General features: G+C 36.8%; 1 protein-coding gene across 13 annotated transcripts in view; it reads left to right on the top strand.

The window, feature by feature from the left end:
- Positions 1 to 26477, top strand: part of EML4 (EMAP like 4) — a 149200-nt gene that overhangs the window by 93486 nt on the left and 29237 nt on the right. For all 13 annotated transcript variants that reach the window (XM_060412231.1, XM_060412229.1, XM_042246251.2 and 10 more), the window contains 7 exons: positions 4676 to 4799; positions 6184 to 6333; positions 9077 to 9146; positions 10529 to 10639; positions 12473 to 12568; positions 18015 to 18149; positions 18250 to 18385. In XM_060412231.1, coding sequence (XP_060268214.1) covers positions 4676 to 4799; positions 6184 to 6333; positions 9077 to 9146; positions 10529 to 10639; positions 12473 to 12568; positions 18015 to 18149; positions 18250 to 18385 — 822 coding nt within the window. The remainder of the gene's footprint in view (positions 1 to 4675; positions 4800 to 6183; positions 6334 to 9076; positions 9147 to 10528; positions 10640 to 12472; positions 12569 to 18014; positions 18150 to 18249; positions 18386 to 26477) is intronic.

Genomic DNA, 26477 nt, shown 5'->3' with positions numbered 1-26477 from the left:
TATTTCGTATTTTTGTCTAACACTCACTGTTCCAAAAGATAACACAGCAGAAACATCTTTTTCTTCTCTTGTACTCTGATTTCCCTGTTGTTGGGAATTCAGGGCTCAAGCTAATACTATTTGGATTATAAGTAAGCTACATTATCAGGTAATTGGACTTATGTAGCCTAAGGACCTCACCACTGTCTGAACAGTACTGCCCGATGGAAATATATAAAGCACATATACTTTTAAATGTTCTAATAGCAACATTTTTAAAAAAGAAAATTTTCACAGGTAAGATAAGTTTGGGCTTCTCCAGTGGCTCAGTGGTAAGAACCCACCTGCCAATGCAGGAAACGAGGGTTCAATCCTTGGTTCGGGAAGATCCCTCCGGAGAAGGAAATGGCAACGCCTTCAGTATTCTTGCCTGGAAAGTCTCATGGACAGAGGAGCCTGGCAGGCTGCAGTCTACGTTATCACAAAGAGTCAGATACAACTCAGTCTCTAAACAACAACAACAATAAGATTAATATATTTAATCCAGTGTATTCAGAATATCAGTGGGTGATCAATATACAAAACCATTAATGAGTGACTTACCTGGTAGCCCAGTAGTTAAGATGCTGTGTGTTCAGTGCAGAGGGTACAGGTTTACTTCCTGGGCAGGAAACTGAGATTCCACATATCATGAAGCTGGGGGTGAGAGGCATGGGCATGGGCGGAGGAACATTAAGGAAACGTTTTACTTTTTTTTCCATACAAACATCATCAGACTCTCAGACTCTGGTGCGTATTTTATACTTAGAGCATGCCTCAGTTCACGATGACTGCCTGCCAAGTATTCTGCCAGTGGCTCTTGTTCCAAATTGTACAGATCTAGAACAATAGTTTAGAAAGAAAATATTTCACAAGTTCTAAGTAATAGACATTTTGGGACACAGTCTAGGAACTCATTTGACCTTTCTGAGCCTTGGTTTCTCCTGTAAAAATAGGTGTTTGGATTAGGTGAGCTGTAGGATTTCTTCTTCTTCCAACATTATGTGTATCTAGAGAAATGAACTGATAAAATTTATTAACAATATCCCACACAGTTTCTTGTGTTTTTGTTTATTTTTCCTTACACCATGTAGCTTGGAGGATCTTAGTTCCCTGATCAGGGATTGAAGCTAGGGCCTGGCAATGAAAGCACTGAGTTCTAACCACTAGATCACCAGGGAATTCCCTGAATTTCTTCTTTTATAAATATCTGTCATTGATCAGATTCAATTAAGAGTATTTATTTTATTTGAGCATAAGCTAGTAAGTGGTAAAGCTTAGATTCAAATAAGGATGGCCTCTATCACAAAGCTTGCATTCTGTCCACTATACTGTTGTAGCCACTCTGTCAGTACCAGGAATTTTCACAGTGTCAAAATAGATAAAATGTTGAGATGACTTACATTTCAGGAAGCAGCAGCTTCGTTATTGAATACAGATAGCCCTATGCTGTGTTTACTAATTATCAAGAGATAGATAATTTAATCATTTCTTTTTCTCACATTTCTGGACCACCTGACTTTATTACTGTATTAATTACTAATACTGACCTCATATGCTTTTCGTCCCATGGCCCCTCTGTTCCCCTTGACTTTCATGCTGGAGTACAGTGAGGACAGCCAGAAAGTAGCAGTTGATAAAACAACTGAGTGGTTTAGCTATAAGGTCAAGAAACCTGACAGACTCAAAATGTTTGCAGTGAGAATTTGACTCACGAGTGACGGAGGAGCAAAGAGGTTCTTCATCTACATATTTTATCTAACTCCCAAGGTAAAGACTCTCTTCTTAGTTTGCAAACTAGTGAGTTTTGTGTAGGCCAAAGGTGTGTTTTAACATGGTATTCTCCCTCTTTGGCAAAGGAGTAAATATTTAAAAATTGGGAGACTTCACAATAAATTATAGATTTTCTGTTTCTCTTGAAAAATGAGAAGCTCTAGCAGCACTGGGCCCACATCTTTCCTGAGGTGGATTAACTGCTGCCTCCTTAAGGTGGGCCTGTGGATACCAGGGCCCCCACCCTAACTGGTCATCCCATCTGCTCCCAGGGGTCTCAATTTGCATTTTCTGCCTGGGCCTCTAGACACTTGAACTTGTGACCCCTGTATTAGTGGCCCAGATAGGACCCTCAGAATTCTAGCTCATTTGCCTGCAGTTGCTGTTCTGTGGACAGTTGCTTTAAAGCTTTTGAAGAGAGAAGAGTGTTGAATCATGTATTATAAGCAGTTCCTAGACAGTGTTTAGAATGCTTACAAAGGGAAGGAAAGAAATACTTGTCAAGACCTCATACTTTACAGTGTGATATCTTATTTGTTCAATCAGAATTCCAAATGGTAAGTAGTGTTATCATTTTATTTATGAGTCTTATGGTTAGGAAGAGGATAAAGCTGGGATTCAAATCCCAGACAGTGTGTCTCTAAAGCTCACGCTCTTTTCCACTATAATGTGTTGCCCCCCTCAGTTACTGGAATGGTTCCCAGTGTCTAGATATATACTCAGCCTCCAACATGTATACCGCCAATTTATAGACAGGAAAAGGATTTTCATCCTAATATGCATTGCCATTTTTATATTATATTAGAAAAGTTTGCAAGCATAGATACAGCTGCTTTGCTTAGACTTGGTTGCTTATGCTGCTTTACAGTTGCTGAAGAAATCAGTACAGTATTCTGAGCTGTCTCTATTAGCAAAAGTGAAGTTGCTCAGTCGTGTACGACTCTTTGCGATCCCATTGACTGTAGCCTGCCAGGTCCCTCCATCCATGGCATTTTCCAGGCAAGAATACTGGAGTGGGTTGCCATTTACTTCTCCAGGGGATCTTCCCGACCCAGGGATCGAACCCAGGTCTCCCACATTGCGGTCAGACACTTTACCCTCTGAGCCACCAGGGAAGCCCCTATTAGCAGAGGAGGGCACTTTCTTTTCTTTGATGCTGCCCTAACCCATTCCCTTTGCTGGATATACAGTCTCCTTTAACTGGCAATAGAAACATCTATGAAATATTTTTTTTCCATTCAGAAAGCATTTATGCTGTACACCTCTGACCAGTGAATGACCTTGGAAGAAATTCCACAGGACAGGAATTTATTTTCCTTTAAGGATTTATTTTCTCTAAAAAACAAAAACAAAAACCAACTAGAGGGAAAATTATGTAACAAACTGACACCTAGAAGAAAGTGGACCTTACAAAAAATGACAAGGAGGTACAGATAAAGATGATTGCTGAAGGGAAATAGTTACAGCTGATAACTAAATTGTTTAGTTATCATCAAAGTCCAGGAAACAGAGCCCACTCTTAGATTCAGAAGTAATAGAGACATACATCATGTGGTGTTAAAAAATTGTGGCGTGGGAGGTCTTAGCCTGTTCTTAGATCAAACCGTGAGGCCGAGCACACTGTAATAATAATAAAAATAACTTGAACTTCTCACCCATAGCAAGTACAGTTTAAAAGTCTTACTCTGAAGAAATACTTACAAACATTCAGCAAATGGTTTTTTTCCTTCTGCTTTCATGGTTTGTGTTACATAAGCTATTGAATTATCTACGCGTCTCTTTAGTGGCTTAGCTCATTCCTTATTAGAAGTCCTAAGGCTGACTCAACCTCTGATTGATAATCACACTTCGTTTCTAACGTGATTTTCCTATCGTAACAGACAAGTTACCAAGTTCTAGACAGCGCCTGTGCATTTACACGCAGTCCCGTATTTTCTCCTTCCCTTTTAGGTTCTTTCGTAAACATTTCACAGCCACCATCAACATTTATTAAACCTGTCTGTATGTAGATCAGCCAAGGATGGGTGTTGTTGTTTTGTTTCTTAAGACTTACAAACAGTCTGATCTGATCACTTAAGTATTGTTTTTATTTGTAAAAGGTGTACCATAAATGTTGATTTGATTCTGGAGTTGTCTTTTTAACATTTTTAGTTTTAGACTATTGCAGATCTTATAAGCAGCTATTGGCTTATGTAAATAAAAGATGTTTGTGCTGTTATGTTAATATTACCTAGGCTACAAACTAGAAAACTATTTCCTAGCACAGTCTTTAAGATTTTAGTGCATTATAATTGAATTTAATTGCTTAAACTCGAGGCTGATCGTAGGCACAGTTGTGAAATGAAGGACGTTGGTCGTCTTTGCTCCCTCTGTGATCACTGCCCTGTGTAACAGTGCTTAGTCTCTCTCTGTGCTTGACTTATGGGGGTGTCTGACTCCACTCATGGTATATTCTGTGGCCATGGTTTTTGGCTGCCATTAAATGTCAGTAGGTTGATCAGGTAGTGACAACCATCAGACATGGTTGTCGTCAGAGGACTCTGATAATCTTTTTTTTCAATGGTCAGAGAACCTTCCATCACAAAATTATTTCCTCTTGTATTTTTATACCTCAATTTTCCTGACTTTCTTGTTGAAATCTGTCAACTTATAGATAAATTATATTTTAATTATGAGAAGTTATTCTCACTTAAGGAATGACCAGTGATTTTTTTCCTTTGATATTTTAAACTAAGTCTTTATACAAAAGCAGTTACATATAATGAGACTCGAATTCTGAAGTAGCTATTTTCTGTCTTGTTTTTATTCTAGCATATTAATAATATGTTTTTCATGAATATTCAGCAAATACATCTGTCTTAATTTTTTTCTTGTGTTTCAACAGAAGGAGAATACATTAAAATGTTTATGCGAGGTCGACCAATTACAATGTTCATTCCTTCTGATGTTGACAACTATGATGACATCAGAACAGAACTGCCTCCTGAGAAGCTCAAACTGGAGTGGGTGTATCCTTTTCTATTGTGACAGCAAATTTGTTTGCTCTGTCTTTAAGAAAAATTACTTTACCTGACGTCTGTCAGAATTGTCTTTATGTCAAGTAAACTTGATAAACAGTGACCATTTGAGAAAGTAAAGAGATGTTCTCTAATCCTTTCACATATTATGTGTATATTGCTGTTCGCAACTTAAAAGCACCAAAATTAATATCTTCAGATAGGGTAAGCAGTATTCCATGGACATCAAGGCAGGTGCTTGTGGTGTAGTGAAAGAGGCATCAGACTAGAATTGGAAGGCTGGTGTTTTGAGTCTTGGCTCTGCCACTTACCCTCAATGAACCTTACTTCTTCCCATATAAAAAGAGGTCAGTAATCCCTACCTCACAGGTCCGTTTTAAGAATTAAATAAGGAAACATCAGTTAAGCATTTTGTAACCTTTGAAATAATATGAATTATCTTATTAAGAGCTGAAATTAGCAAGGTGGATTCTAATTTGAGAATTAACTTCTTTACGACCAGACATTTTCTTAAAAATGAGTATATGAAACAGTGCTCCTTATTTCACTTAGGAAGCCTCATTTCTCTTAGACATTCTAAGAAATTCTTAGTGAAGCAGAAGAAACTTAATGTTTGAACTTTGCTTTTTGCCTCCATTCTCTGATATCCTCTTTCCCACTCCTTGAATCAGTCCCTCCTTTTGGCAGAAATTAGCTTGAGAAAATTCACCAATCCTGTGATTCTGCATAGTTTTTTAGCAGGTACTCTGCTTATACCAAACTGTGCCTGGCTATGTTTTATTCATCAATTAGGGTAAGTATAAGTGTCAAGTAGCTCTTCTTTTTTTGTTTAATTTTGGGCTGCACCATGTGGTTTGTGGGATCTTAGGTCCCAACTAGGGATCAAACCTGGTTAAGCAGTGAGAGCGCAGAGTCCAGCCAGTAGATCGCCAGGAGATTCCCTCAAGTAGCCCATCTTTTGCTCTCTCTCTCTTTTTCTCTCTCCATTTAAGTTAGATCCTCCTCCTGTGTTTTCTTCTTAGCATCCTGTTGTTTTTCCTTCCACAATTTCTAATATACTTGGTGTAAATTTTTGTTACCTTTGAAAAGCAAGAACTCCAGGGACACAGACCCACATATTTTTGTTCAGAAATGCATATTCTACTCTATGCCTGATACACAGTAGGAGCTCAATATGTATTTCTTGGTTGAATGAGGAAACTAGGATTTAAGCATATTAAGTCTTGGAACTGCACAAGGGCTAATGGCAAGACATGAGTTTTATAGTTACAGTCCAGTCCTCTTTACTTATACTGATTCCTTTACATATCCATTAATAAATTATTTAACATTTTGAAAGTTATGTTTGTTCGAAACCTTGACTCTCTATTTTAAGATACGGTTATCGAGGAAAGGATTGTCGAGCTAATGTTTACCTTCTTCCTACCGGGGAAATTGTTTATTTCATAGCATCAGTAGTAGTACTATTTAATTATGAAGAGCGAACTCAACGGCACTACCTGGGTCATACAGACTGTGTAAAATGGTTGGTATCATTTATATATATATGTGTGTGTGTGTCTGTATGTATATATATATTTATTTCATGCTCTTATTTTTGTATTTTATTAAGCTAGGTTTTTATTGGAAATGATTTCTTATGGAAAAATGAGAATTTAAGGATATTATGGACATCCTATAGGTAGATTTCAAAAATAAAAAAGACTTATGGGTCTCCAAAATAGTTGGTGTGATACCTGCATGAACAGGTACCTGCAATAGATACCTGCAACATATCATCTATAAATTTTGATGGGCGCTTCTTTGGCTTTCCCAGAGCGTTTATACTTTCTCCTCTGGCCTGTAACATCAGATATATGTGGCAGACTAGACTTTGACATACTTCTGAGAGTGATTATTGGTTACTTAATATTTATTGAGAATTTATTTTCTGTAGGTAAGTTTTGAAGTTGAGACTTTTGGGAGGAAAGGGAAATCATAGCTGAATAAGGATCAAACTATAAAATAGAGTGAGAACCATAAAAGTGTGAGAACTCCTTTTCTATGCTCGGGGTATTTTTGAAGTACTCAATTTTACTACTTTGAAGTTAACTTTAATTACCTATTGCTTAAATTCATTATTTTCCAACATTTAAAATCTTCTATTCTGGCAACTATATCTATACCTAGAAAAAAATTAATATACATTAGACTTAAAATATAGATATTGTTCAACTTTTAGAGATGATTAAAATTTTGTCTTTTTCACTAGAAGGATAATAATACATGTACAAGATTACTTATTACAACATCATTTTTGATGGTAAAGGTTGGAAAGAACCTGAATATCTTTTAGCTGGAAACTAGTAATGTGTGGTATGCATGCAGCCACGAAGCCATAAAGAATGAGTTTAGATGGACTTAGAGATTACCCTACTTAAGTGAAGTAAGTCAGAAAGAGAAAGACGATTATGATGTGATATCACACATTTAGATCTAAAATATGGTGCAAAAGAGCAGAAACAGACTTACTTAATAGAGAATAGATTTGTTGAGACTGGGGAGAAAAGAACAGGGAGTTTGGAATTAGCAGATGCCATCTATTATATATAGAATGGATATACAACACAGTCCTATTGTATAGCACAGGGATTTATATTCAGTACCCTGTGATAAACCATAATGGAAATTAATGTGAAAAAGAAAAAAAAATATATATATATATAACTGAATCACTTTGTGCAACATAAATTAACACAACATTGTAAATCAACTCTGCTTCAATAAAATTAAAGAATGAGGAGAGTGTTTGTGTATTAAATGGAAAGATCCCTAAGATACACTCGTAAGTATAAAAGAACAAGAAAATGTGTAGTATTTGACCATTTGTGTAAAAAAGGAGGTGGAAGATAAATATTTATCTTGACTTTCACATAGGTAAAATTTTTCCAGAATTAGTAATAAAAAGAAACTGATTACAGCGATTACCTGGTTGGTGTTACAGAGAGTAGGGATAATAGCCAGATAGATGAGATTTTAGCAGAGTTTTGTAAGTGTTTTTGTAGTTTTTGATATTTGAACCATGCACATATATTACCTAATCCAGCAATTTTGCTTTAAGTGTTTAAGATTTGAATTAAATATGGAAAAATGTAAATATTAGATTTTTAATTAACTCAATGTAATTGATCTATATTAAAAAAAGTAAAATTGATGGATTAGGTAATATATGTGTTTGGTTCAGATATTAACTGTCAATGTAATTGATCTCAATAAAGGATGTATGGGCTTCCCTGATAGCTCAGTTAGTAAAGAATCTGCTTGCAGTGTAGGAGACCCCAGTGCAATTCCTGAATCAGGAAAATCCACTGGAAAAGAGATAGGCTACCCACTCCACTATTCTTGGGTTCCCTCGAGGCTTAGCTGGTAAAGAATCTGCATGCAGTGCGGGAGACCTGGGTTTGATCCGTGGGTTGGGAAGATCCCCTGGAAAACGGAAAGGCGACCCACTCCAGTGTCCTGGCCTAGAGAGTTCCATGGACTGTATATTCCATGGGGTCGCAAAGAGTTGGATACGACTGAGTGACTTTCACTTTCATTTTTCTTTCAAAGCATATGAACTATTTGAGAAGAAATAACATTAGTTAAAGCAACATATTGAAAAACTCTAGCCTCTTTAATAATAAAATAAATTAAACTGATAATCTTTTATACCAATCAGATTACCAAGACATGTTAAAAGGTATAATTCTTAATATGAGGAAGTTGTAGTGAAATGTTGAAAACATTTTTATTTCTTTATAACAATTTAAATTGATAACTGTTCTGGAAAATAATGAGCAATAATACCAAAAACAAAAAATGTATTCCCTCTGTTTATTGCTTAAATTCATTATTCTCCAACATTTAAAATCTTTACAAGATGTAATATTACATCTTCACAGTAATAAAACTATGTGAATATGTCTAGGTGTAAGACTAGAAAGAAACAAGTTCCTTTATTGTGAACATGTGATAAATTTATCATGCCACAATTATGAGTAGATATTTTCTTCAAATTTAGTGCTCCAATAATTCAGTTTAACAAAGAAGGCAAAAATACCGCAGAAAACTTACAAGACCTATAGGTAATTGATGTTTATTTGATTAGCCAAAGAAAATAAAACAAATGGGTCACATTGAGTTTTTTTAATGATTAAAAACTGTTTGAAAAATGTTGATACTGAGGCATGTTTCTGCTGTTTTACATCTTTCCTGTATTTAAAATTGTTGTTAACACTGCTTTTTAGCCTTGCTATACATCCTGACAAAATTAGGATTGCAACTGGACAGATAGCTGGAGTGGATAAGGATGGAAGGGTGAGTGGCACAGTTTTATGCATTCTGTACCAGGTGATATTGATATTAGGATGGAATTGATTGTATTTAACCCTAACTCATTTATTTCATTCTCTTAAAATTTAACTATTAAGGAATTTTTAGTATAAGCAGAGGAAAAAATAATAGAATGTAATAACATTAAAAAAAAGAACAAGAGAGTCACACTAAAATATTCCTTTTCAAAAAATAAGTGTTCTCCCTAAGGAAGCTATTTATTTATAAGAATGGGAGAACTGATAAGCTTATTAAAGTTCTTTTTTTAAGTATAGAATAATTTATCAGTCTGCTGGAAGGTACTATAATTATCCTAAATTGATGGATCCCTTAATTTTATATTTTACATATGATTTTATATGTAATTTATATATGACTAGAAATAGCACTTAAAATTTTTCAGTTATTATTCAATACTATTGGCTTACATGACAAATCCCTTATTAATAAGGATCAGTGAATATTAATGATGACTGATTAGCATGTATATGACTATACTTAATAGCATTTTCTGCCTGGTTTCTTTAAAGAAAAGTATATTGGATGACTTTTAATACTCATTCCAGTTCTAAATTCTGTTTAAGGGCTGTTTGCTTAGCAATTTTTGGACACTGATTTTTTTTTTTTATATATTATTTTCTCAGGAATGAAAGTAATGCAAAAAGCAGGATTTCCAGTGCAGATTTGCTGGTATTAGAATCCTGAGTCTACCTTTTAATAGCTGGATAACTATGGACAAGTTATTTAAATCTCTATTTCAGAATAGCATTGAAACTTGTGTATTGCCATATGTAAAATAGATGACCAGTGCAAGTTGGATGCATGAAGCAGGGCACTCAAAACCAGTGCTCTAGGACAACCCAGGGAGAGAGGTAGAAGGGGGATTCAGGAAGAGGGGACCCATGCACCCTTGGCTGATTCATGTCAGTATATGGCAAAAACCACCACAACATTGTAAAGGAATTAGCCTCCAATTAAAATAAAATAATTAATTTTAAAAACTATCTCAATTTCCTCATTTGTTGAATGATGATTATAATAGCACCTAACCCCCAGGGTCTGTGAGAATTAAATGAATTAATGCATGTGACATATTAGAATAGTATATAGCACATACTAGATACTCAGATCATTTGCTGCTACTATTATCACTTTGTCATTTCCTTATTTTTGTAGTATGAGAAGAAAATACCTGCTCAACATTCTTTGGGGGCATGTGTAAATGTACTGGCTATTTTTTATTAGACATTTATCCATCCATCATTATTTTTTAAAGATGGCAAACAGTTCTTGTAGGAGTGGTATTTTCATCTATGTAAATACTAGTTAAGTCCTGCTATCTTGTATTTTTCCCCTTGTTTTTGCAGCCCCTTCAACCCCATGTCAGAGTGTGGGATTCAGTTAGTCTTTCTACACTGCAAATTATTGGACTTGGAACTTTTGAACGTGGAGTAGGATGCCTGGATTTTTCAAAAGCAGTAAGTAACAATTTTTAAGGGAGTAAGCCAGCCACACAAAGATACAGAAAAGATGTTAAGCTCAGGTTTGTGTGTGTGTTCATAGAAAGGTATCACTTAATTGAAAAATTAGATGTTAGCTGTTGCTTATCAGTGGCCAGCATTTTAACTGAAATACTAAAGGACTTTGGTTTAGATAAGATCCAGGATATTACACTTAATTATACTTATGTTATTCTGCCTGAAATAGAATTCCAGTGTAATAGCAGGAAATGGTTAAAGGAATTGCATACATAGCATAGTAAAATTGAAGTAAGTAATAAGATATGTTTTTGATTCAGCTTGAGTCATAGAAGTCTATTTTACTTACAAAATTTAGGGACATGAAACTTGGCCAATTCTGCCATGAGTATTGTCTTTTCTTAATGTCATGTTGCAGCAAAGAAAATAGCCAGATCTTTGTGCTCATTAAAGTCATGAATTGTTTAGGTTCTGAATTGATGATGGCATGGTTTTATATTTAAGTTTAAAATTCAGCATCTAGCAATCTTAACCTAAGTCTTGATGCTTTATTCTGGGGAGAATGAAATAAGATGTTGCTCATTTAAACATTCTGTTTATTCTTGAACTGTATGTAATCGTTATAGACCATACGAGAGAACATCTATATTTTTAGGATGCATAATTTTTTCATTTCAAATACAAATATCCCTCCAGATTTTATTGGGCCTCATACTTACTTTAGAATATATTTATGTATTCACATTATCTCTTTAATTCCTAACTATCAGCAGTTGTATTCTGGTTTATGGCTGTTTTGTGGGATGTGGAGGAGGAAGGGACATTTTTAGAGCAGAAGTATAAATTTGGGTGGATACAGGAACTTTACTAGCTTACAAGCACTGAATGTCAAGGGTTCTCATGAATCAGGAATTAGAAGAAAGGAGATGAGAAAAGGTGATGAGCAGAGAGAAGGGAAATACTTTTACTACCTTTTTTACCCCCTAAAATCTCTGTAGCAGTAACTGTTGTCTTCTGGTTGATATTGTTACAGTGTTAAGATTGTCTTGAATTGCCTCCTGCACTGACTTTTCCTAGTTTAGGTAATCATTCCAGTACAGGGTAAAAGAAGGCAAAAGAGAAGAGAGTAAGCTCTGCCCTTCCTCAGTACTCTCACTTGTCACCACAGTATTTCTTTGTTCCATAGACATCATAAGGTATATATTACAAATGCTACTAGAAAAAAAATAATCTTTTAATATCATCCACAGTTCTTTTTCTGGAAGGTATCAGTTAGTGAATGAAAATAGTTTTAGGAAAATAGAAAGGAATTTATTTATGTTTTTATTTATCTTGTTTATTCATTTTAATATAAATCAATAATATCATGGAAAACTAAAATCGGCAAACTTTCACATAACTTATTCCAACAGATTTACCGAAATTTAGGACCAAAGTTATAAAATTATATACATTTCACATCTACTGCAAAGGAAAATACTTTAAAAGCAGTCAGAACACTTTAAAGCAGAAGATACTTTAAGATGCAGAATGGACTATCCTCAAAATTGATTATTTGCTATTTTTGAATAGTGGAAGTAGCTAGATAGCAAATGGAAATCAACCTAGGGGAAAAAATTAGAAATATGGAAAAAAATAAGAATCCTTATTATATTTCTGAAGAAAATACAGTCTTAGTAAATAGTATATTCATTATATTTCAAGGAACCATGAGTTTAAAGGATTTTGTATTTATCTTAATGTTGGTGGTTTTCATAATATGGTATTTCTTTTTTAAAAGTAAGCCTTATCTGAAGATTTTTAAATGCCTTATTTAAACTGACTTTTCTTTAGGATTCAGGTGTTCATTTATGTGTTATTGATGACTCCAATGAGCATATGCTTACTGTGTGGGATTGGCAGAAAAAATCAAAAGGAGCAGAAATAAAGGTAAAAAAAATTTGAATAGGTTATTTATCTTGTAAAATACATTTTTTGTTTCGCAAGTCCTTGAAGTATGTTGCATACTCTTAGGTTTCAGGAGAGTACAGTTCAGTTCAGTTCAGTTGCTCAGTCGTGTCCGACTCTTTGCAACCCCATGAATCGCAGCACGCCCCCACCTGACCACATTCATAAGATGTGCTGACTTGCCGTCATTCTTATGATGGTGGTGGCTTAGTCACAAGTCATGTCTGACTCTTGCGACCCCATGGACTGTAACCTGCCAGGCTCCTCTGCCCACGGGATTCTCCAGGCAAGGATACTGGAGTGGGTTGCCATTTCCTTCTCCAAGAATTCTTATGGTACCTTTAAGATAAAATAGTCAAGCAGCTTCAACCACTTTCAGTGATGTTTCAGATACATTGTACTACTGAAATGCTGAAGTAGTTGGATATCTAATCTCAAAATTAAGACTACATGCTCTACTTGGCTTCTTCTTTAGCAAAATGTTATTTTGTTCAATCTATACAGATTAAAAAATCTAAAGGAAAAATTGAACCTCGGGAATATGACTGACATAACTGAAAAAGCATACAGTGATAAGTTTTTTTGGTCTAAATTATGTTTGTGGGATTATTACATAAAATGCCACCGCGTTTATAGTTGCTGTGGAGTAGTGTTAATCCTTTTGTGTGGAGCAGGCTATGACTTGTAAGAAAGGAACGAGGTTAGCATTGCAGCTGCATTCATATGGCTCTGACAGGCTTTCAGGATGGCTTTTGAAAGCCTCTGACATATTTGCTTTATTCTCAAATAACATCACATTCCTCCTCAGTTGCTCTCCAAGTTTTGTTTTGTAAAATCTTCAAGCTTTCAACCTGTTGGATGAAAAGAGGTTATTTCTTTTAGGTACTTTTAATCTTTTGAAAGAAGTAGGGTAGATTTTATTTTACTCGAAAGGAATATAAGGTGTCAGGAAACCTCAAATTTTAAAAAAACATAAATGAAGATAGATTGTCTTTCAGCCATCGTTCAGAGTAATTTTACGTTGAAACATAGGGAAGTTATTCCACAGTGAAACACGTAAATTTTGGTCCATTGTATTAAAGGCTGCCAGATGAAGTCTTACGGTTTTCCTCCTCCTGGCCTCTCCTCTGTCTCCTTTCTGGAACCTTCGGGGTGCATGTTGCTGAGAGTTACATCCCATGTCTTGTGCAAACACCATATGCTGCTCCGTTTGCTCCCATGGCCTTGGTTACTACTTGACGTGTCCCACACCAGCTAACTCCAGCCCAGGACATCCTCATATGAGTACCCCAGCCACAGTGTGTACAGACATGTACTCATCATATTTATTAGCCCCCAGTCAGCTTTGCCTCTCAGTGAGCAGCATCACATTCCACTTAATTGCCTAAGCTGAAAATTCAGGCATCATTCATGACTCCTTTTCCCTCACTTCACACTCAGCCAGTCAACAGGTGCTTTCAGTTCTGTGTCCTTAATGTCTGTGTTAGAACTCTTTCTCCCTCTCTCTCTTTTTTAACTTTTTGTAATTTTTAATTAATTAATTTTTTTGGCCACACTGTACAGCTTGTGGGATCTTAGTTCTCTGGCCATGGATTGAACCCAGGGCCATAGCAGTAAAGTGCCTAATCCTAACCACTGGACCATCAGGGAAGTCCCTGTATTAGAAGTCTTTCGTTGCAAATGACTTCAAAACAACTAAAGCAAACTTAATAAGAATTTACAGATTCACGTTTAGAAAGTTAAAGAAGAGATCTAGTAAAGGTAGAGAATTTTGCCTCAGGAATGATTTAAGTCAGGGACTAGATCACTGATTCTGTCCCTCTTAGCTTCTCCCTATGTATTGACCTTATTCTAGTCTTCTGTAAGTAAGTTCTGTCCTAGCTTATGTCACAAAGGATCGGAGATTTGATACATTACTTGTTAATTTATGTAAATTTAAATTCAGTAAGGCAACTTCATAACCTCATTTACAGAAATTAAAGAAGATCTAAATCAGAGGATTGTACATATATAATGAGTAGAAGATAATATTGTAAAGATGTTATTAATTCTTCTCTGCATATTGGTCTATACATTTCAATATAGTCAAAATTCTAGCTTGATTTTTATAGAAGTTGACAGGCTGAATGTATGAGGAAATATGAATGGGTAAGAATAGACAAAATCACCAAGGTTGATGAGGGTATAAAGTAACTGGAACTCTCATATACTGCTGTTGGCATGTAAACTGGTACAGCCATTTTGGATAACTGTTGGGTATTACCAGGTAAAGTTGAACACATGCATATGCCTACCCCTCTGACCCATCTTGTTGCACTGCTATGTTAGAACTCTTTCTCCCGTCTCTCTCTCTCTAGTTTTTGTAATTTTTAATTAATTTATATTTTTGGCCACACTGTACAGCTTGTGGGATCTTAGTTCTCTGACCATGGATTGAACCCAGGGCCATGGCAGTAAAGTGCCTAATCCTAACCACTGGACCATCAGGGAAGTCCCTATTAGAAGTCTTTAATTGCAAATGAAAGTTGTATAAACCCTAAAGAAGATAATACATGTGTTGACCAAAACACAAGTAATCAGAAATAACAGAAGTAGAAAAGAAAGTTACTCAAATGTCCATCAATAAGAGAATGGATAAATCAGTGCTGTGGTCTTTCCCTGTAAAGGGAATACTATAAAGCAGTTTGCATGATCAAATTGCAATGTATATACCGACATTAAATGTATCTCACAAATGTAATGATAAAATACGCTAGACACAAACGAATACCCTCTATATTATTCCACTTAAATAAAACAGACAAAGCTAATCTTTGCTGCTGCAAATCAGTTCAGTCGCTCAGTCATGTCTGACTCTTTGCGACCCCATGAATCGCAGCACGCCAGGCCTCCCTGTCCATCACCAACTCCCGGAGTTCACTCAGACTCGGGTCTGTCGAGTCAGTGATGCCATCCAGCCATCTCATCCTCGGTCGTCCCCTTCTCCTCCTGCCCCCAATCCCTCCCAGCATCAGTCTTTTCCAATGAGTCAACTCTTCGCATGAGGTGGCCAAAGTACTGGAGTTTTCAGCTTTAGCATCATTCCTTCCAAAGAAATCCCAGGGTTGATCTCCTTCAGAATGGACTGGTTGAATCTCCTTGCAGTCCAAGGGACTCTCAAGAGTCTTCTCCAACACCACAGTTCAAAAGCATCAATTCTCCGGTGCTCAACTTTCTTCACAGTCCAACTCTCATATCCATACATGACCACTGGAAAAACCATAGCCTTGACTAGACAGACCTCAGTTGGCAAAGTAATGTCTCTGCTTTTGAATATGCTGTCTAGGTTGGTCATAACTTTTCTTCCAAGGAGTAAGTGTCTTTTAATTTCATGGCTGCAGTCACCATCTGCAGTGATTTTGGAGCCCCCCAAAATAAAGTCTGACACTGTTTCCACTGTTTCTCCATCTTTCCCATGGAGTGATGGGACCGGATGCCATGATCTTCGTTTTCTGAATGTTGAGCTTTAAGCCAGCTTTTTCAGGATCATGGTTATTTCAGTGGAGGTAGAGGATAGTAACTAGAAGAGGGATCTGGGATGTTAGTAATGATCTGTTTCTTGCTTTAGACGTTATACACAGGTGTGTTCAATTTGTGAGAATTTATCAAACTGTGTACATAGGATTTGTGAACTTTTCTGATTATATAGTATACATTAATAGAAAGTTTAAATATCCTATAAAGCTACACAAATACCCAAGTGATTTATTTTCTTAGATTACTTCAGTTTATATCTTAAACATCTTATCACTAGAACTGTGGGTGTGTATACTTGGAAATATTTATACCAGTGTGTGTGAGTTGCTCAGTTGTGTCCAACTCCTTGTGACCCCATGGACTGTAGCTCCTCTGTCCATGGGATTTCCCAGGCAATAATACTGAAGTGGGTTGCCATTTCCTTCTCCACGGGATCTTCCCACCCAGGGATTGAACCTGCATCTCCTGCTTGGCAGTTGGATTCTTCACCACTGAGCCACCTGGGAAGGCCCCCCTCACTGACTTGGTATGATAATCTCTAGGCCCATCCATGTTGCCATAAATGGAATTATTTCATTCCTTTTTATGGCTGAGTAATACTCCATTGTATTTATGTACCACATCTTCTTTATCCACTCATCTGTCAGTGAACATTTAGGTTGCCTCCATGTCTTGGCTGTTGTAAATAATGCTGCAGTGAACAGTAGGTGCATATATTTTTTCAAGTTATGGTTTTTTCTGGATATAGGCCCAGGAGTGGGATTATATAAGATCATATGGTAGTTCTGTTTTTAGGTTTTTAAGAATCTCCATGCTGTTCTCCATAGTGACTTTACCAGTTTACATTCCCGCTAACAGTATAGGAGGGTTCCCTTTTCTCCACCCCATCTCCAGCATTTATTATTTATAGACTTTTTGATGATGGCCATTCTGACTGGTGTGAAGTGATACCACATTACAGTTTTGATTTGCATTTCTCTAATAATTAGCAATATCTAACATCTTTTCTTGTGCCTTTTGGCCATTTGTATGTCTTCTTTGGAGAAAAGTCTACTTAGATCTTTTGCCCATTTTTTCATTTGTTTGTTCGATACTGAGCTGTATATATATTTTGGAGATTTGTCTCTTATTGGTTGGTTTTCTCCCTTTCTGTGGGTAGTCTTTTCATTTTGTTTATAGTTTCCTTTACTGTACAAAAGCCTCTTAAGTTTAACTAGGTCCTTTTCTTAGGTTTTTTTGGTGGAAAGAGCATAAAAGCTCTTTGTGGTTTTTTGTTTGTTTGATTTTTCATTCTATAGGAATCCATAGTGACCATTCAGCCTTCAATCTGAGGATGAATCTCTAAATCAGTAATATTTTCTTGAATGAATGATCAATAGTAATAGTAAAAAAAAAAAAAAAAAGGTGTTTTTTTTTAAAGACCAAAACGGCAGTGTCTTTAAGACAGAATTTATATTGCTGTTTCATTTGCTAGTTTTAGTGTTCTTTTCCCTGAATGTGCAAGAAATTAAAACAAAACTGTAATTTGCATAAATGTCTTTTTAGTGCAGAGTTATTATATATAGATGGCCTAAAAGATAATATAATAAGATAAGGACATCAGATTTAAACCATTTTATTCTGAAAATGCATTACTTAAGTTTTTCAGGAAATAAGCATTGGAAGAAAAGGCGCTTCCTTAAAATGTTTCCCTGTCTCTGGGACTTCCCTGATGGCCCAGTGGTTAAGATTCTGTGTTTCCACTGCCAGGGCCACAGGTTTGATTCCCTGGTGAGTGAACTGAGATCCCACTTGCTGCATGTGGTGTGGCCAAAAAGTAAACTTCCTTGTCTTTGATTATCAGGACCTGTAATTGGTATTTAATGAAGATAAGGATATACATGCACCTAAAGCTATGTTTCTCTTTTCACAGACAACAAATGAAGTTGTTTTGGCTGTGGGATTCCATCCAACAGATGCAAATATCATAATAACATGTGGTAAATCACATATTTTTTTCTGGACCTGGAGTGGCAATTCACTAACAAAAAAACAGGGAGTTTTTGGGGTAAGGATCAAAATGTTACAACTTTATTATAGAACTTTAAGTAAGGATAAAGTCATCGTGCCCAAGGGGAAAACTGAAAACTCTCATTGTTTCATTGTAGAAATATGAAAAACCAAAATTTGTGCAGTGTTTAGCTTTCTTGGGAAACGGAGATGTTCTTGCTGGAGACTCAGGTGGAGTCATACTCATATGGAGCAAAACTACTGTAGAGCCCACACCCGGGAAAGGGCCTAAAGGTACAGTATTCTCGTGTTCAGATCATTCTTTTCAGTTTGCACTATCACTATTGCAGTCAGACCAGGAGAGCGGGAGCTGTAAGGAGACAGTATGAGAGTCGCTAACATACATTTCATTTTTCACAGTTCTTCATAACAACCTTTTTTTAAATCAAATTAGTTACTCATTTATTAAGCATATATAGCCTACATTTGACTACCTTGCCTTCCAGGAGATTATTACAAAATAATTAGAAAAGATGATACAGATACCACATTAAAAACTATGGAGATTGGGAGAGAAGTCACCCCAGTCTTCAGTATTTTGTAAAGCCCTCACAGAAGAAATGGTATTTAAGCTAAACCATAATGAATGTAGAACACTACAGAAGATAGGGAATCTTAATCCCAGTTACGGATCAGTGTACATTAAGGGAGGAGAATGGTGATGACTGTGACGCATCCAGGATAGTGTGAGTAACTTTGTCATGTGTTAACAGAAACAAGATGTCGCCAGCATGAAGGAATGACACTTCCAGGGCAGTGTGAATGGATTTGTCGTGTGTTAACAAACAGGAGATAGCCAGCGTGAAGGAAATAGTGTTCTAAAAAATACTAGTGTTTTGCAGTTGCTCTTATCATTTTAAACTAATAAATACTAAGCCCTTGAAAATTCAAATAGAGATTAAAGACACAGATTGTTTTGAGTTACCCACAATAATCCTTAAAACTGATTGAGTTCACCATGGAAGAGAGAAGAGCTATGAGGCCAAGGATACTTTGTCCCACAGTTAGATGACCAGAAAAGAGCCTGCAAGGATTACAGATTGTTTTAAAAGAAATTAGTAGGACAGAAGTTTTTATTTAGTGCTCCTGAACAAGGAAGAGGAGAAAGTTCCCAGGAGTATCAGGAAGGAGGGCTATAGGAAGGTCAAGAAGAGTAAGAACCAAGAAAAGACCATTGGAAGTTCACAGTTTCAGTAGAAAAATGAAGGCTGTAGAACACCTGAGTGTAGAAGAGCCAGTTTTTTAATGGAGAATTTTGAGAATCCCAGTTGAAAATGGAATGAAAAGTAGAGGTACTCGAATCAGGAGTCTTTTTAAGGTTGACTAAACCTGAAAGTAAAATGCGGATTGTGATGGAAGAAAGATGAAAACTCTTAAGAGAGATGGGAATAACTGGATTAGACATCAGAAGAAAGATTATCCTTGAAAAAGAGTGATACTGTACACTTATTCTGAAACTGGAGCTTTGGAAAACTAGTATCTTAACGTGGCTAAATGATAGAGGTCATGCAGAATTAACATTGCTCTCAGTAAAAGCAGCTCTCTGTTTAAAGCTTGAAGTTATTTTAAAATGGGTAATGTAAGAATAGTATACATCATGTAATATAGTATACACTAGTATACATATACTACTAGTACTAGCATACAGTAGTATACATCATGTAATCAGACTCCATTACTTCAGAATTCTACTTGTTGAAGTTGGGATCCAGCTGAAACCTGAGACCTGCCAGTGGATATTAGATTTATTAGAACACTAAAACTGAAGACCTGTGAAATTTAGAGGTATCATTTTCTAAATAGTCATTAAAATCGTCCTTATCCACTTAAAAAAGGATGGACCCAAGGACCTTTTCCTTTCTTTTTTTTTTAGGTTTTGAAAACTTTTATTGAAGTATAGTTGATTTACAATGTTGTATTAGTTTCAGGTGGATTGCAAAGTAAATCAGTTATAGCTATACATATACACACTCTTTCTTAGATTCTTTTCTTACATAGGCCATTACAGAGTACTGAATAGAGTTCCCTGTGCTGTACAGTACATGCTTATTAGTTACATGTTTTATTGTTTCATATATAGTAGTATGTATGTATTAGTCCCAGTCTCCCAATTTATCTCTTCTGCTTCTTACATCCTCAGTTCAGTTCAGTTGCCCAGTCGTGTCCGACTCTTCGTGACCCCATGGACCACAACACGCTAAGACTTCCTGTCCATCACCAACTCCCAGAGTTTAGTTAAACTCATGACCATTGAGTTGGTGATGCCATCCAACCATCTCATCCTCTGTCATCCCCTTCTTCTCCTGCCCTCAGTCTTTCCCAGCATCAGGGTCTTTTCACATGAGTTAGCTCTTCGCATCAGGTGGCCAAAGTATTGGAGTTTCAGCTTCAACATCAGTCCTTCCAATGAACATTCAGGACTGATCTCCTTTAGGATGGACTGGTTGGATCTCCTTGCAGTCCAGGGGACTCTCAAGAGTCTTCTTCACCACCACAATTCAAAAGCATCAATTCTTTGGTGCTCAGCTTTCTTTATAGTCCAACTCTCACATCCATACATGACTACTGGAAGAACCATAGCCTTGACTAGATGGACCTTTGTTGGCAGAGTAATGTCTCTGCTTTTTAATATGCTGTCTAATTTGGTCATAACTTTCCTTATAAGGAATAAGCGTCTTTTAATTTCATGGCTACAGTCACTATCTGCAGTGATTTTGGAGCCCCCAAAAATAAAGTCAGCCACTGTTTCCCCATCTATTTGCCATGAAATGATGGGACTGGATGCCATGATCTTTGTTTTCTGAATGTGGAGCTTTAAGCCAACTTTTCCACTCTCTTCTTTCACTTTCATCAAGAGGCTCTTTAGTTCTTCTTCACTTTCTGCCATCAGGGTGGTGTCATCTGCATATCTGAGGTTATTGATAGTTCTCCTGGCAATCTTGATTCCAGCTTGTGTTTCTTCCAGCCCAGCGTTTTTCATGATGTTCTCTGCATAGAAGTTAAATAAGCAGGGTGACAATATACAGCCTTGACATACTCCTTTCCCAATTTGGAACCAGTCTGTTTGTTGTCCCACGTCCAGTTCTAACTGTTGCTTCCTGACCTGCATACAGATTTCTCAGGAGGCAGGTCAGGTGATCTGGTATTCCCATCTCTTTCAGAATTTTCCACAGTTTATTGTGATCCACACAGTCAAAGGCTTTGGCATAGTCAATAAAGCAGAAGTAGATGTTGTTCTGGAACTCTCTTGCTTTTTCCATGATCCAGCGAATGTTGGCAGTTTGATCTCTGGTTCCTCTGCCTTTTCGAAAACCAGCTTGAACGTCTGGAAGTTCACGGTTCACATATTGCTGGAGCCTGGCTTGGAGAATTTTGAGCATGACTTTACTAGCATGTGAGATGAGTGCAATTGTGCAGTAGTTTGAGCATTCTTTGGCATTGCCTTTCTTTGGGATTGGAATGAAAACTGACCTTTTCCAGTCCTGTGGCCACTGCTATTTTCCAAATTTGCTGGCATATTGAGGGCAGCACTTCACAGCATCATCTTTCAGGATTTGAAACCGCTCAACTGGAATTCCATCACCTCCACTAGCTTTGTTCATAGTGATGCTCCTAAGGCCCACTTGACTTCACATTCCAGGATGTCTGGCTCTAGATGAGTGATTACACCATCGTGATTATCTGGATTGTGGAAATCTTTTTTGTACAGTTCTGTGTATTCTTGCCACCTCTTAATATCTTCGGTTTCTGTTAGGTCCATACCATTTCTGTCCTTTATTGAGCCCCTTTGCATGAAATGTTCCCTTGGAATCTCTAATTTTCTTGAAGAGATCTCTAGTCTTTCCCATTCTATTATTTTCCTCTATTTCTTTGCACCTATCACTGAGGAAGGCATTCTTATCGCTCCTTGCTATTCTTAACCCCTAGCAGCCATCGATTTGTTTTCTGCATCCATAACTCTATTTCTGTTTTGTAGATAAAGTTATTTTGTACCTTTTTGTAGATTCCACATATAAGCGATGCAATATGATATTTGCCAAGTACCTTAACAGCTGTTGGATAACATAGTTATTTGTAATATAGAAAGATAGTCCCAATTACTACATTTGTGGTACATTTTCTCCCTTTCTCATCTCCTTTTCCCAACATAGCAACAGACTACAGGATTCATTCTCCCCTGGACTGAGTCTGGAGGTATCTGTGAGAGCAGTATGCATGGCCATTTGGTAAAATGGGAGCAGAGAGAAAAAAATAATAAATGCATAGTTAGTCCCTTTCTTCTTTTTCTTTTTCTCACTACACCTCCTGTTCCCACCCCCAGTAGTGGGCCTTGGAATTCATTCAGCATTACCTCAAATTAGTTTTCCTCAAAAATACAGATATATTTTATTCTCAAGTCTCATTTGTGCTCAAATATACAGGTCCACTTTGCCCTTTTCTATTTTACATGAATAAATCAGAGGAAAGGCATTGAAAATAGCCTTTTTTCACATACACACTAATATATATAAAATAGATCATCAACAACAACCTGTATTCTGTAATAACCTTTACAGGAAAAGAATCTGTAAAAGAATGGATAATGTATAACTGAATCACTTTCCTTTATACCTGAAACTAACACAACATTTTCTATCAACTATACTCCAAAATAAAAATTAAATTGAAAAATAATAGCATTTATTCAACCCTATTTATCCTTACTGTTTAAGGACAATAAAACTGAAACAGTATCCAGAGAACCATATAGAATACTTCCTTCAAGGTAGAAGGTTATGAGAGAAAAATTAGAGACCTTGTTCTAAAGTCAGTGGATTGGAAGTAGAGAGAGATTCTTTATTAGTAGCAGTAGGAGAGGGAAAAAAAAAAAAAAAAACTAAGCCTGTCAGTCTCTGAGTTCCACAAACAAAAAGGAGAGGGAGAAAGAAAAAGGAGGTTATGGGGAACCAGCCTGAGGTTCCTGAGACATTTCCCCAAGGATTTTTTTTTTTTTATTAGTGACATTACTGTCTTCCACTTCACACCCCTTTTCCATGTGTGAAAATGAAAGTCGCTCAGTCATGTCCAACTCTTTGCGACCCCATGGACTGTACAGTCCATGGAATTCTCCAGACCAGAATACTGTAGTGGATAACCGTTCCCTCCTCTAAGGGATCTTTCCAACCCAGGAATCGAACCCAGGTCTCCTGCATTGCAGGCGGATTCTTTACCAGCTGAGCCGTAAGGGAAGCCCTTTCCATACATAAAAGCTAACAATTGAAGACATCTGTTAATTAGCTGAGAGCCTTCAGAGCTAGCAGTTGAAATGAGTTCTCTCATTTCAGTTGGATGATCTTCCACCATCATCCTTAGTGCGAGCAAGTGACCTTATGTGCCATTGAGGCATCATGGCAGATAGACAGTAAATTCCTTCCAGTACTGGAACCTGGCCTGAGCGCTGTAGCCATTGCAAAGTAGTATTACCAGTTATTATGAAAGGAGATAACTCAAGAACAGTCAGGTGGAAAAGGTGATGAGGACAAGGCCTGGGGAAAGGACCTGTCCAGAACCTCTATGCCCTCTCCGGGAATAACTCTCTCTCCAAGTCTCCATGTGTTCACTGACCCAGAAGCTCTGGGTTGAGGATCCTTAAGAAAAAAGAGAGAAGAGCAGTATTATCAGTTATCCTCCCACTCTCTTGTCTTTTTCTTTCTACCCTCTTCTCTTTCCTAGGCATACGTTTTCAGTATCAGAAATGTCAGGAACAATATTATATTATCAAAATATTATCAAAACCGTAACTCAAATTGTTGACATATATTATCCCACCTCTCTGAGTAGTTTGGATATAAATGCACCCTTCATTGGCCTTAGTGTGCAAGGGCTGGTAAAGGTTCCGAATTGTTTTTATTTATTTTCTTTTTTGTCTGAAAAACTGGTGCCTTACCCTTAATGCAGGGAAAATCTACATAGGCAGAAACAGAAAACAGAAAATCTCATCTTGTAAGCTGCTGTGCACATGAAATTTGCTATGTGACTGACTCTATTATGGGCGAACTTGCTGAGAATTTGGTTTCTTCCTTTATATATATAGTTTTCCGTTATGTAAGTAAGGCTGGAAAGGATTTGGTGAGTTTAGTAAAATAAATGTGTAAGACCGGATCAGAACAGAGATTCATAATTTCCATTTCTAAATTCTTGCCCCAAATTTTAATAGATTGATCCAGTTTACATATTCCCTAATAAGATAGTTCTGTACCCATGGCAGCCTTTATCAACCAGACTTTCAGTATACTGTCATAATCGTATCTAATAAAGGGACTTTCGGGAATTGCAGAAGTATAATTTCACAGCTAATTCTTTTATTCTAGTGAATAGGAGACAAAGGAAAACTGTGTTTTATGCCCCATAAGGAGCTCTCTTGCTTCCAAACCACTATTTCCTTATCTTAAATGTAAATTAAGGGGAATCGTCAAAGTAATTAGTATTTTCTGTTTCCTGTTTTTCCAGTTTTACAATATTTTTATATATAACCTTGCCTAGCTAAGAGTTGGACACAACTGAGTGACTTCACTTTCACTTTTCACTTTCCTGCATTGGAGAAGGAAATGGCAACCCACTCCAGTGTTCTTGCCTGGAGAATCCCAGGGACGGGGGAGCCTGGTGGGCTGCCGTCTATGGGGTCACACAAAGTCGGACACGACTGAAATGACTTAGCATCAGCAACAGCAGCTTAATATATGTAGTTTTTAATATGTAACCTTATCTATAATGACTTGATACTTGTATGTACTGCAGAATGATTACCAAAACAAGTTAACGTGCATCACTTCACAGTTACATTTTTTTTTCTTGGGATGAGAACTTCTAAGATCTGCTCCCTTAGCAACTTTCAAATATACATTATAGTATATAGTCCCCATGCTCTGCATTAAATTTCACAGTTGATACCTTTCGACTGCCTTCACACATTTCTTCTACCCCCACCCCCACCCCTGACCACCACCAGGCTGTTCTCTTTCTGTGAAATCTTTTTTTTTTTTTAGATTCTACATAGAAGTGAGATCTCATAGTATTTGTCTTTGACTGTTTACACTTAGCTTAATGTCCTCAAGACTCATTCATGTTGCGTATGGCAGGACTTCTCTCTTTTTTAACCCCATTGTGTATATGTATGTACCACATCTTCTGTATCCATTCATCCATCTGTGGACACTTACGTTGTTTCAGTATTCAGAAAATACTACATTGTTAGTATTTTCTGTGCCCTACATGGGTACAAGGTATTTGTTATTTCCTACATATGTGAAATAGTTCAGTTTTTCTTACATGGAAAAATTCAGGATTCTTTAAGTTGAGGGGGAGGTTGAAAGTGTCTATACCCCCCCCCTTAAAATGTTCATTATTCTTAAATCTTTACCAAGTTACTTAAAGGAGCTTAGAAACACCATTTCAGCAAATATCAACACGGGTACGTTTGCACATTGCTGAGAATATAATGGGATTCCCGGGTGGGTCAGTGGCAAAGATTCCTCCTGCCAGTGCAGATGTGGACTCAGTCCCTGGGTCGAGAGGATCCCCTCAAGAAGGAAATGGCAACTGAACGCCAATATTCTTGCCTGGGAAATCCCATGGACCAGAGAAGCCTGGCAGTCTACAGCCCGTGGGGCCACAAAGAGTCGGACATGACTTAGTGACTGAGTACACACACAAGAATATAACATAAATTTCAAAGTCTCCCTGACATTTGATTCTGTACTTAAACAGGCACAAAAAGCCCTCCAAACAGTCTTTATTTGGCAGTCAAGATAAACTTGCTTTTTATGGAAACCTTGTTTCTGTTAGAGTTGAAAATAAAGGGGGGATTTGCAGTTAAGCTTCGATAGACTTGGCCATGATTGTGCCTGGAGGTACAGTAGGTTTTTAAATACAAGGATAATTATTTTTCTTGGCAGGTATTTCAAACATTATTTGGCTTAAATTAGAATGTCAGAAATATAGGCCCATGAGAAGGAAATCTTAGACTATAAATTACTTTGTAGGTAAATACTATCTAGAGTAGAGTATTTTTGTTCTTGATGAAGCATTTGTTCTTCAGTTTCTCCATTTTCTAAGATTCTGTCTTTCTAGGAAGATCTTAAGTGTTTAACAAGGTATTTGTTATGTTTAGAAGTAGGGAAGACTGAATTAAAAATAGAAAAGCTGTATTTTACTTCCCTGCTTTCTGATGGAGAGTTGTAAAACACCACACCCCTACGTTTTATAATTTCTTGCATGGTACTCTCAGACTACTTTTGTTAATTTGACCATGCGTGAGAAAAATAAACTCACGCTCCCTCTCGCCCCT

Source organism: Ovis aries, chromosome 3 (assembly GCF_016772045.2).
Source record: "Ovis aries strain OAR_USU_Benz2616 breed Rambouillet chromosome 3, ARS-UI_Ramb_v3.0, whole genome shotgun sequence".
NCBI lineage: Eukaryota > Metazoa > Chordata > Mammalia > Artiodactyla > Bovidae > Ovis > Ovis aries.
Note: the sequence above shows the minus strand (reverse complement) of the source record. Positions and strands in the feature narration are given on the sequence as shown.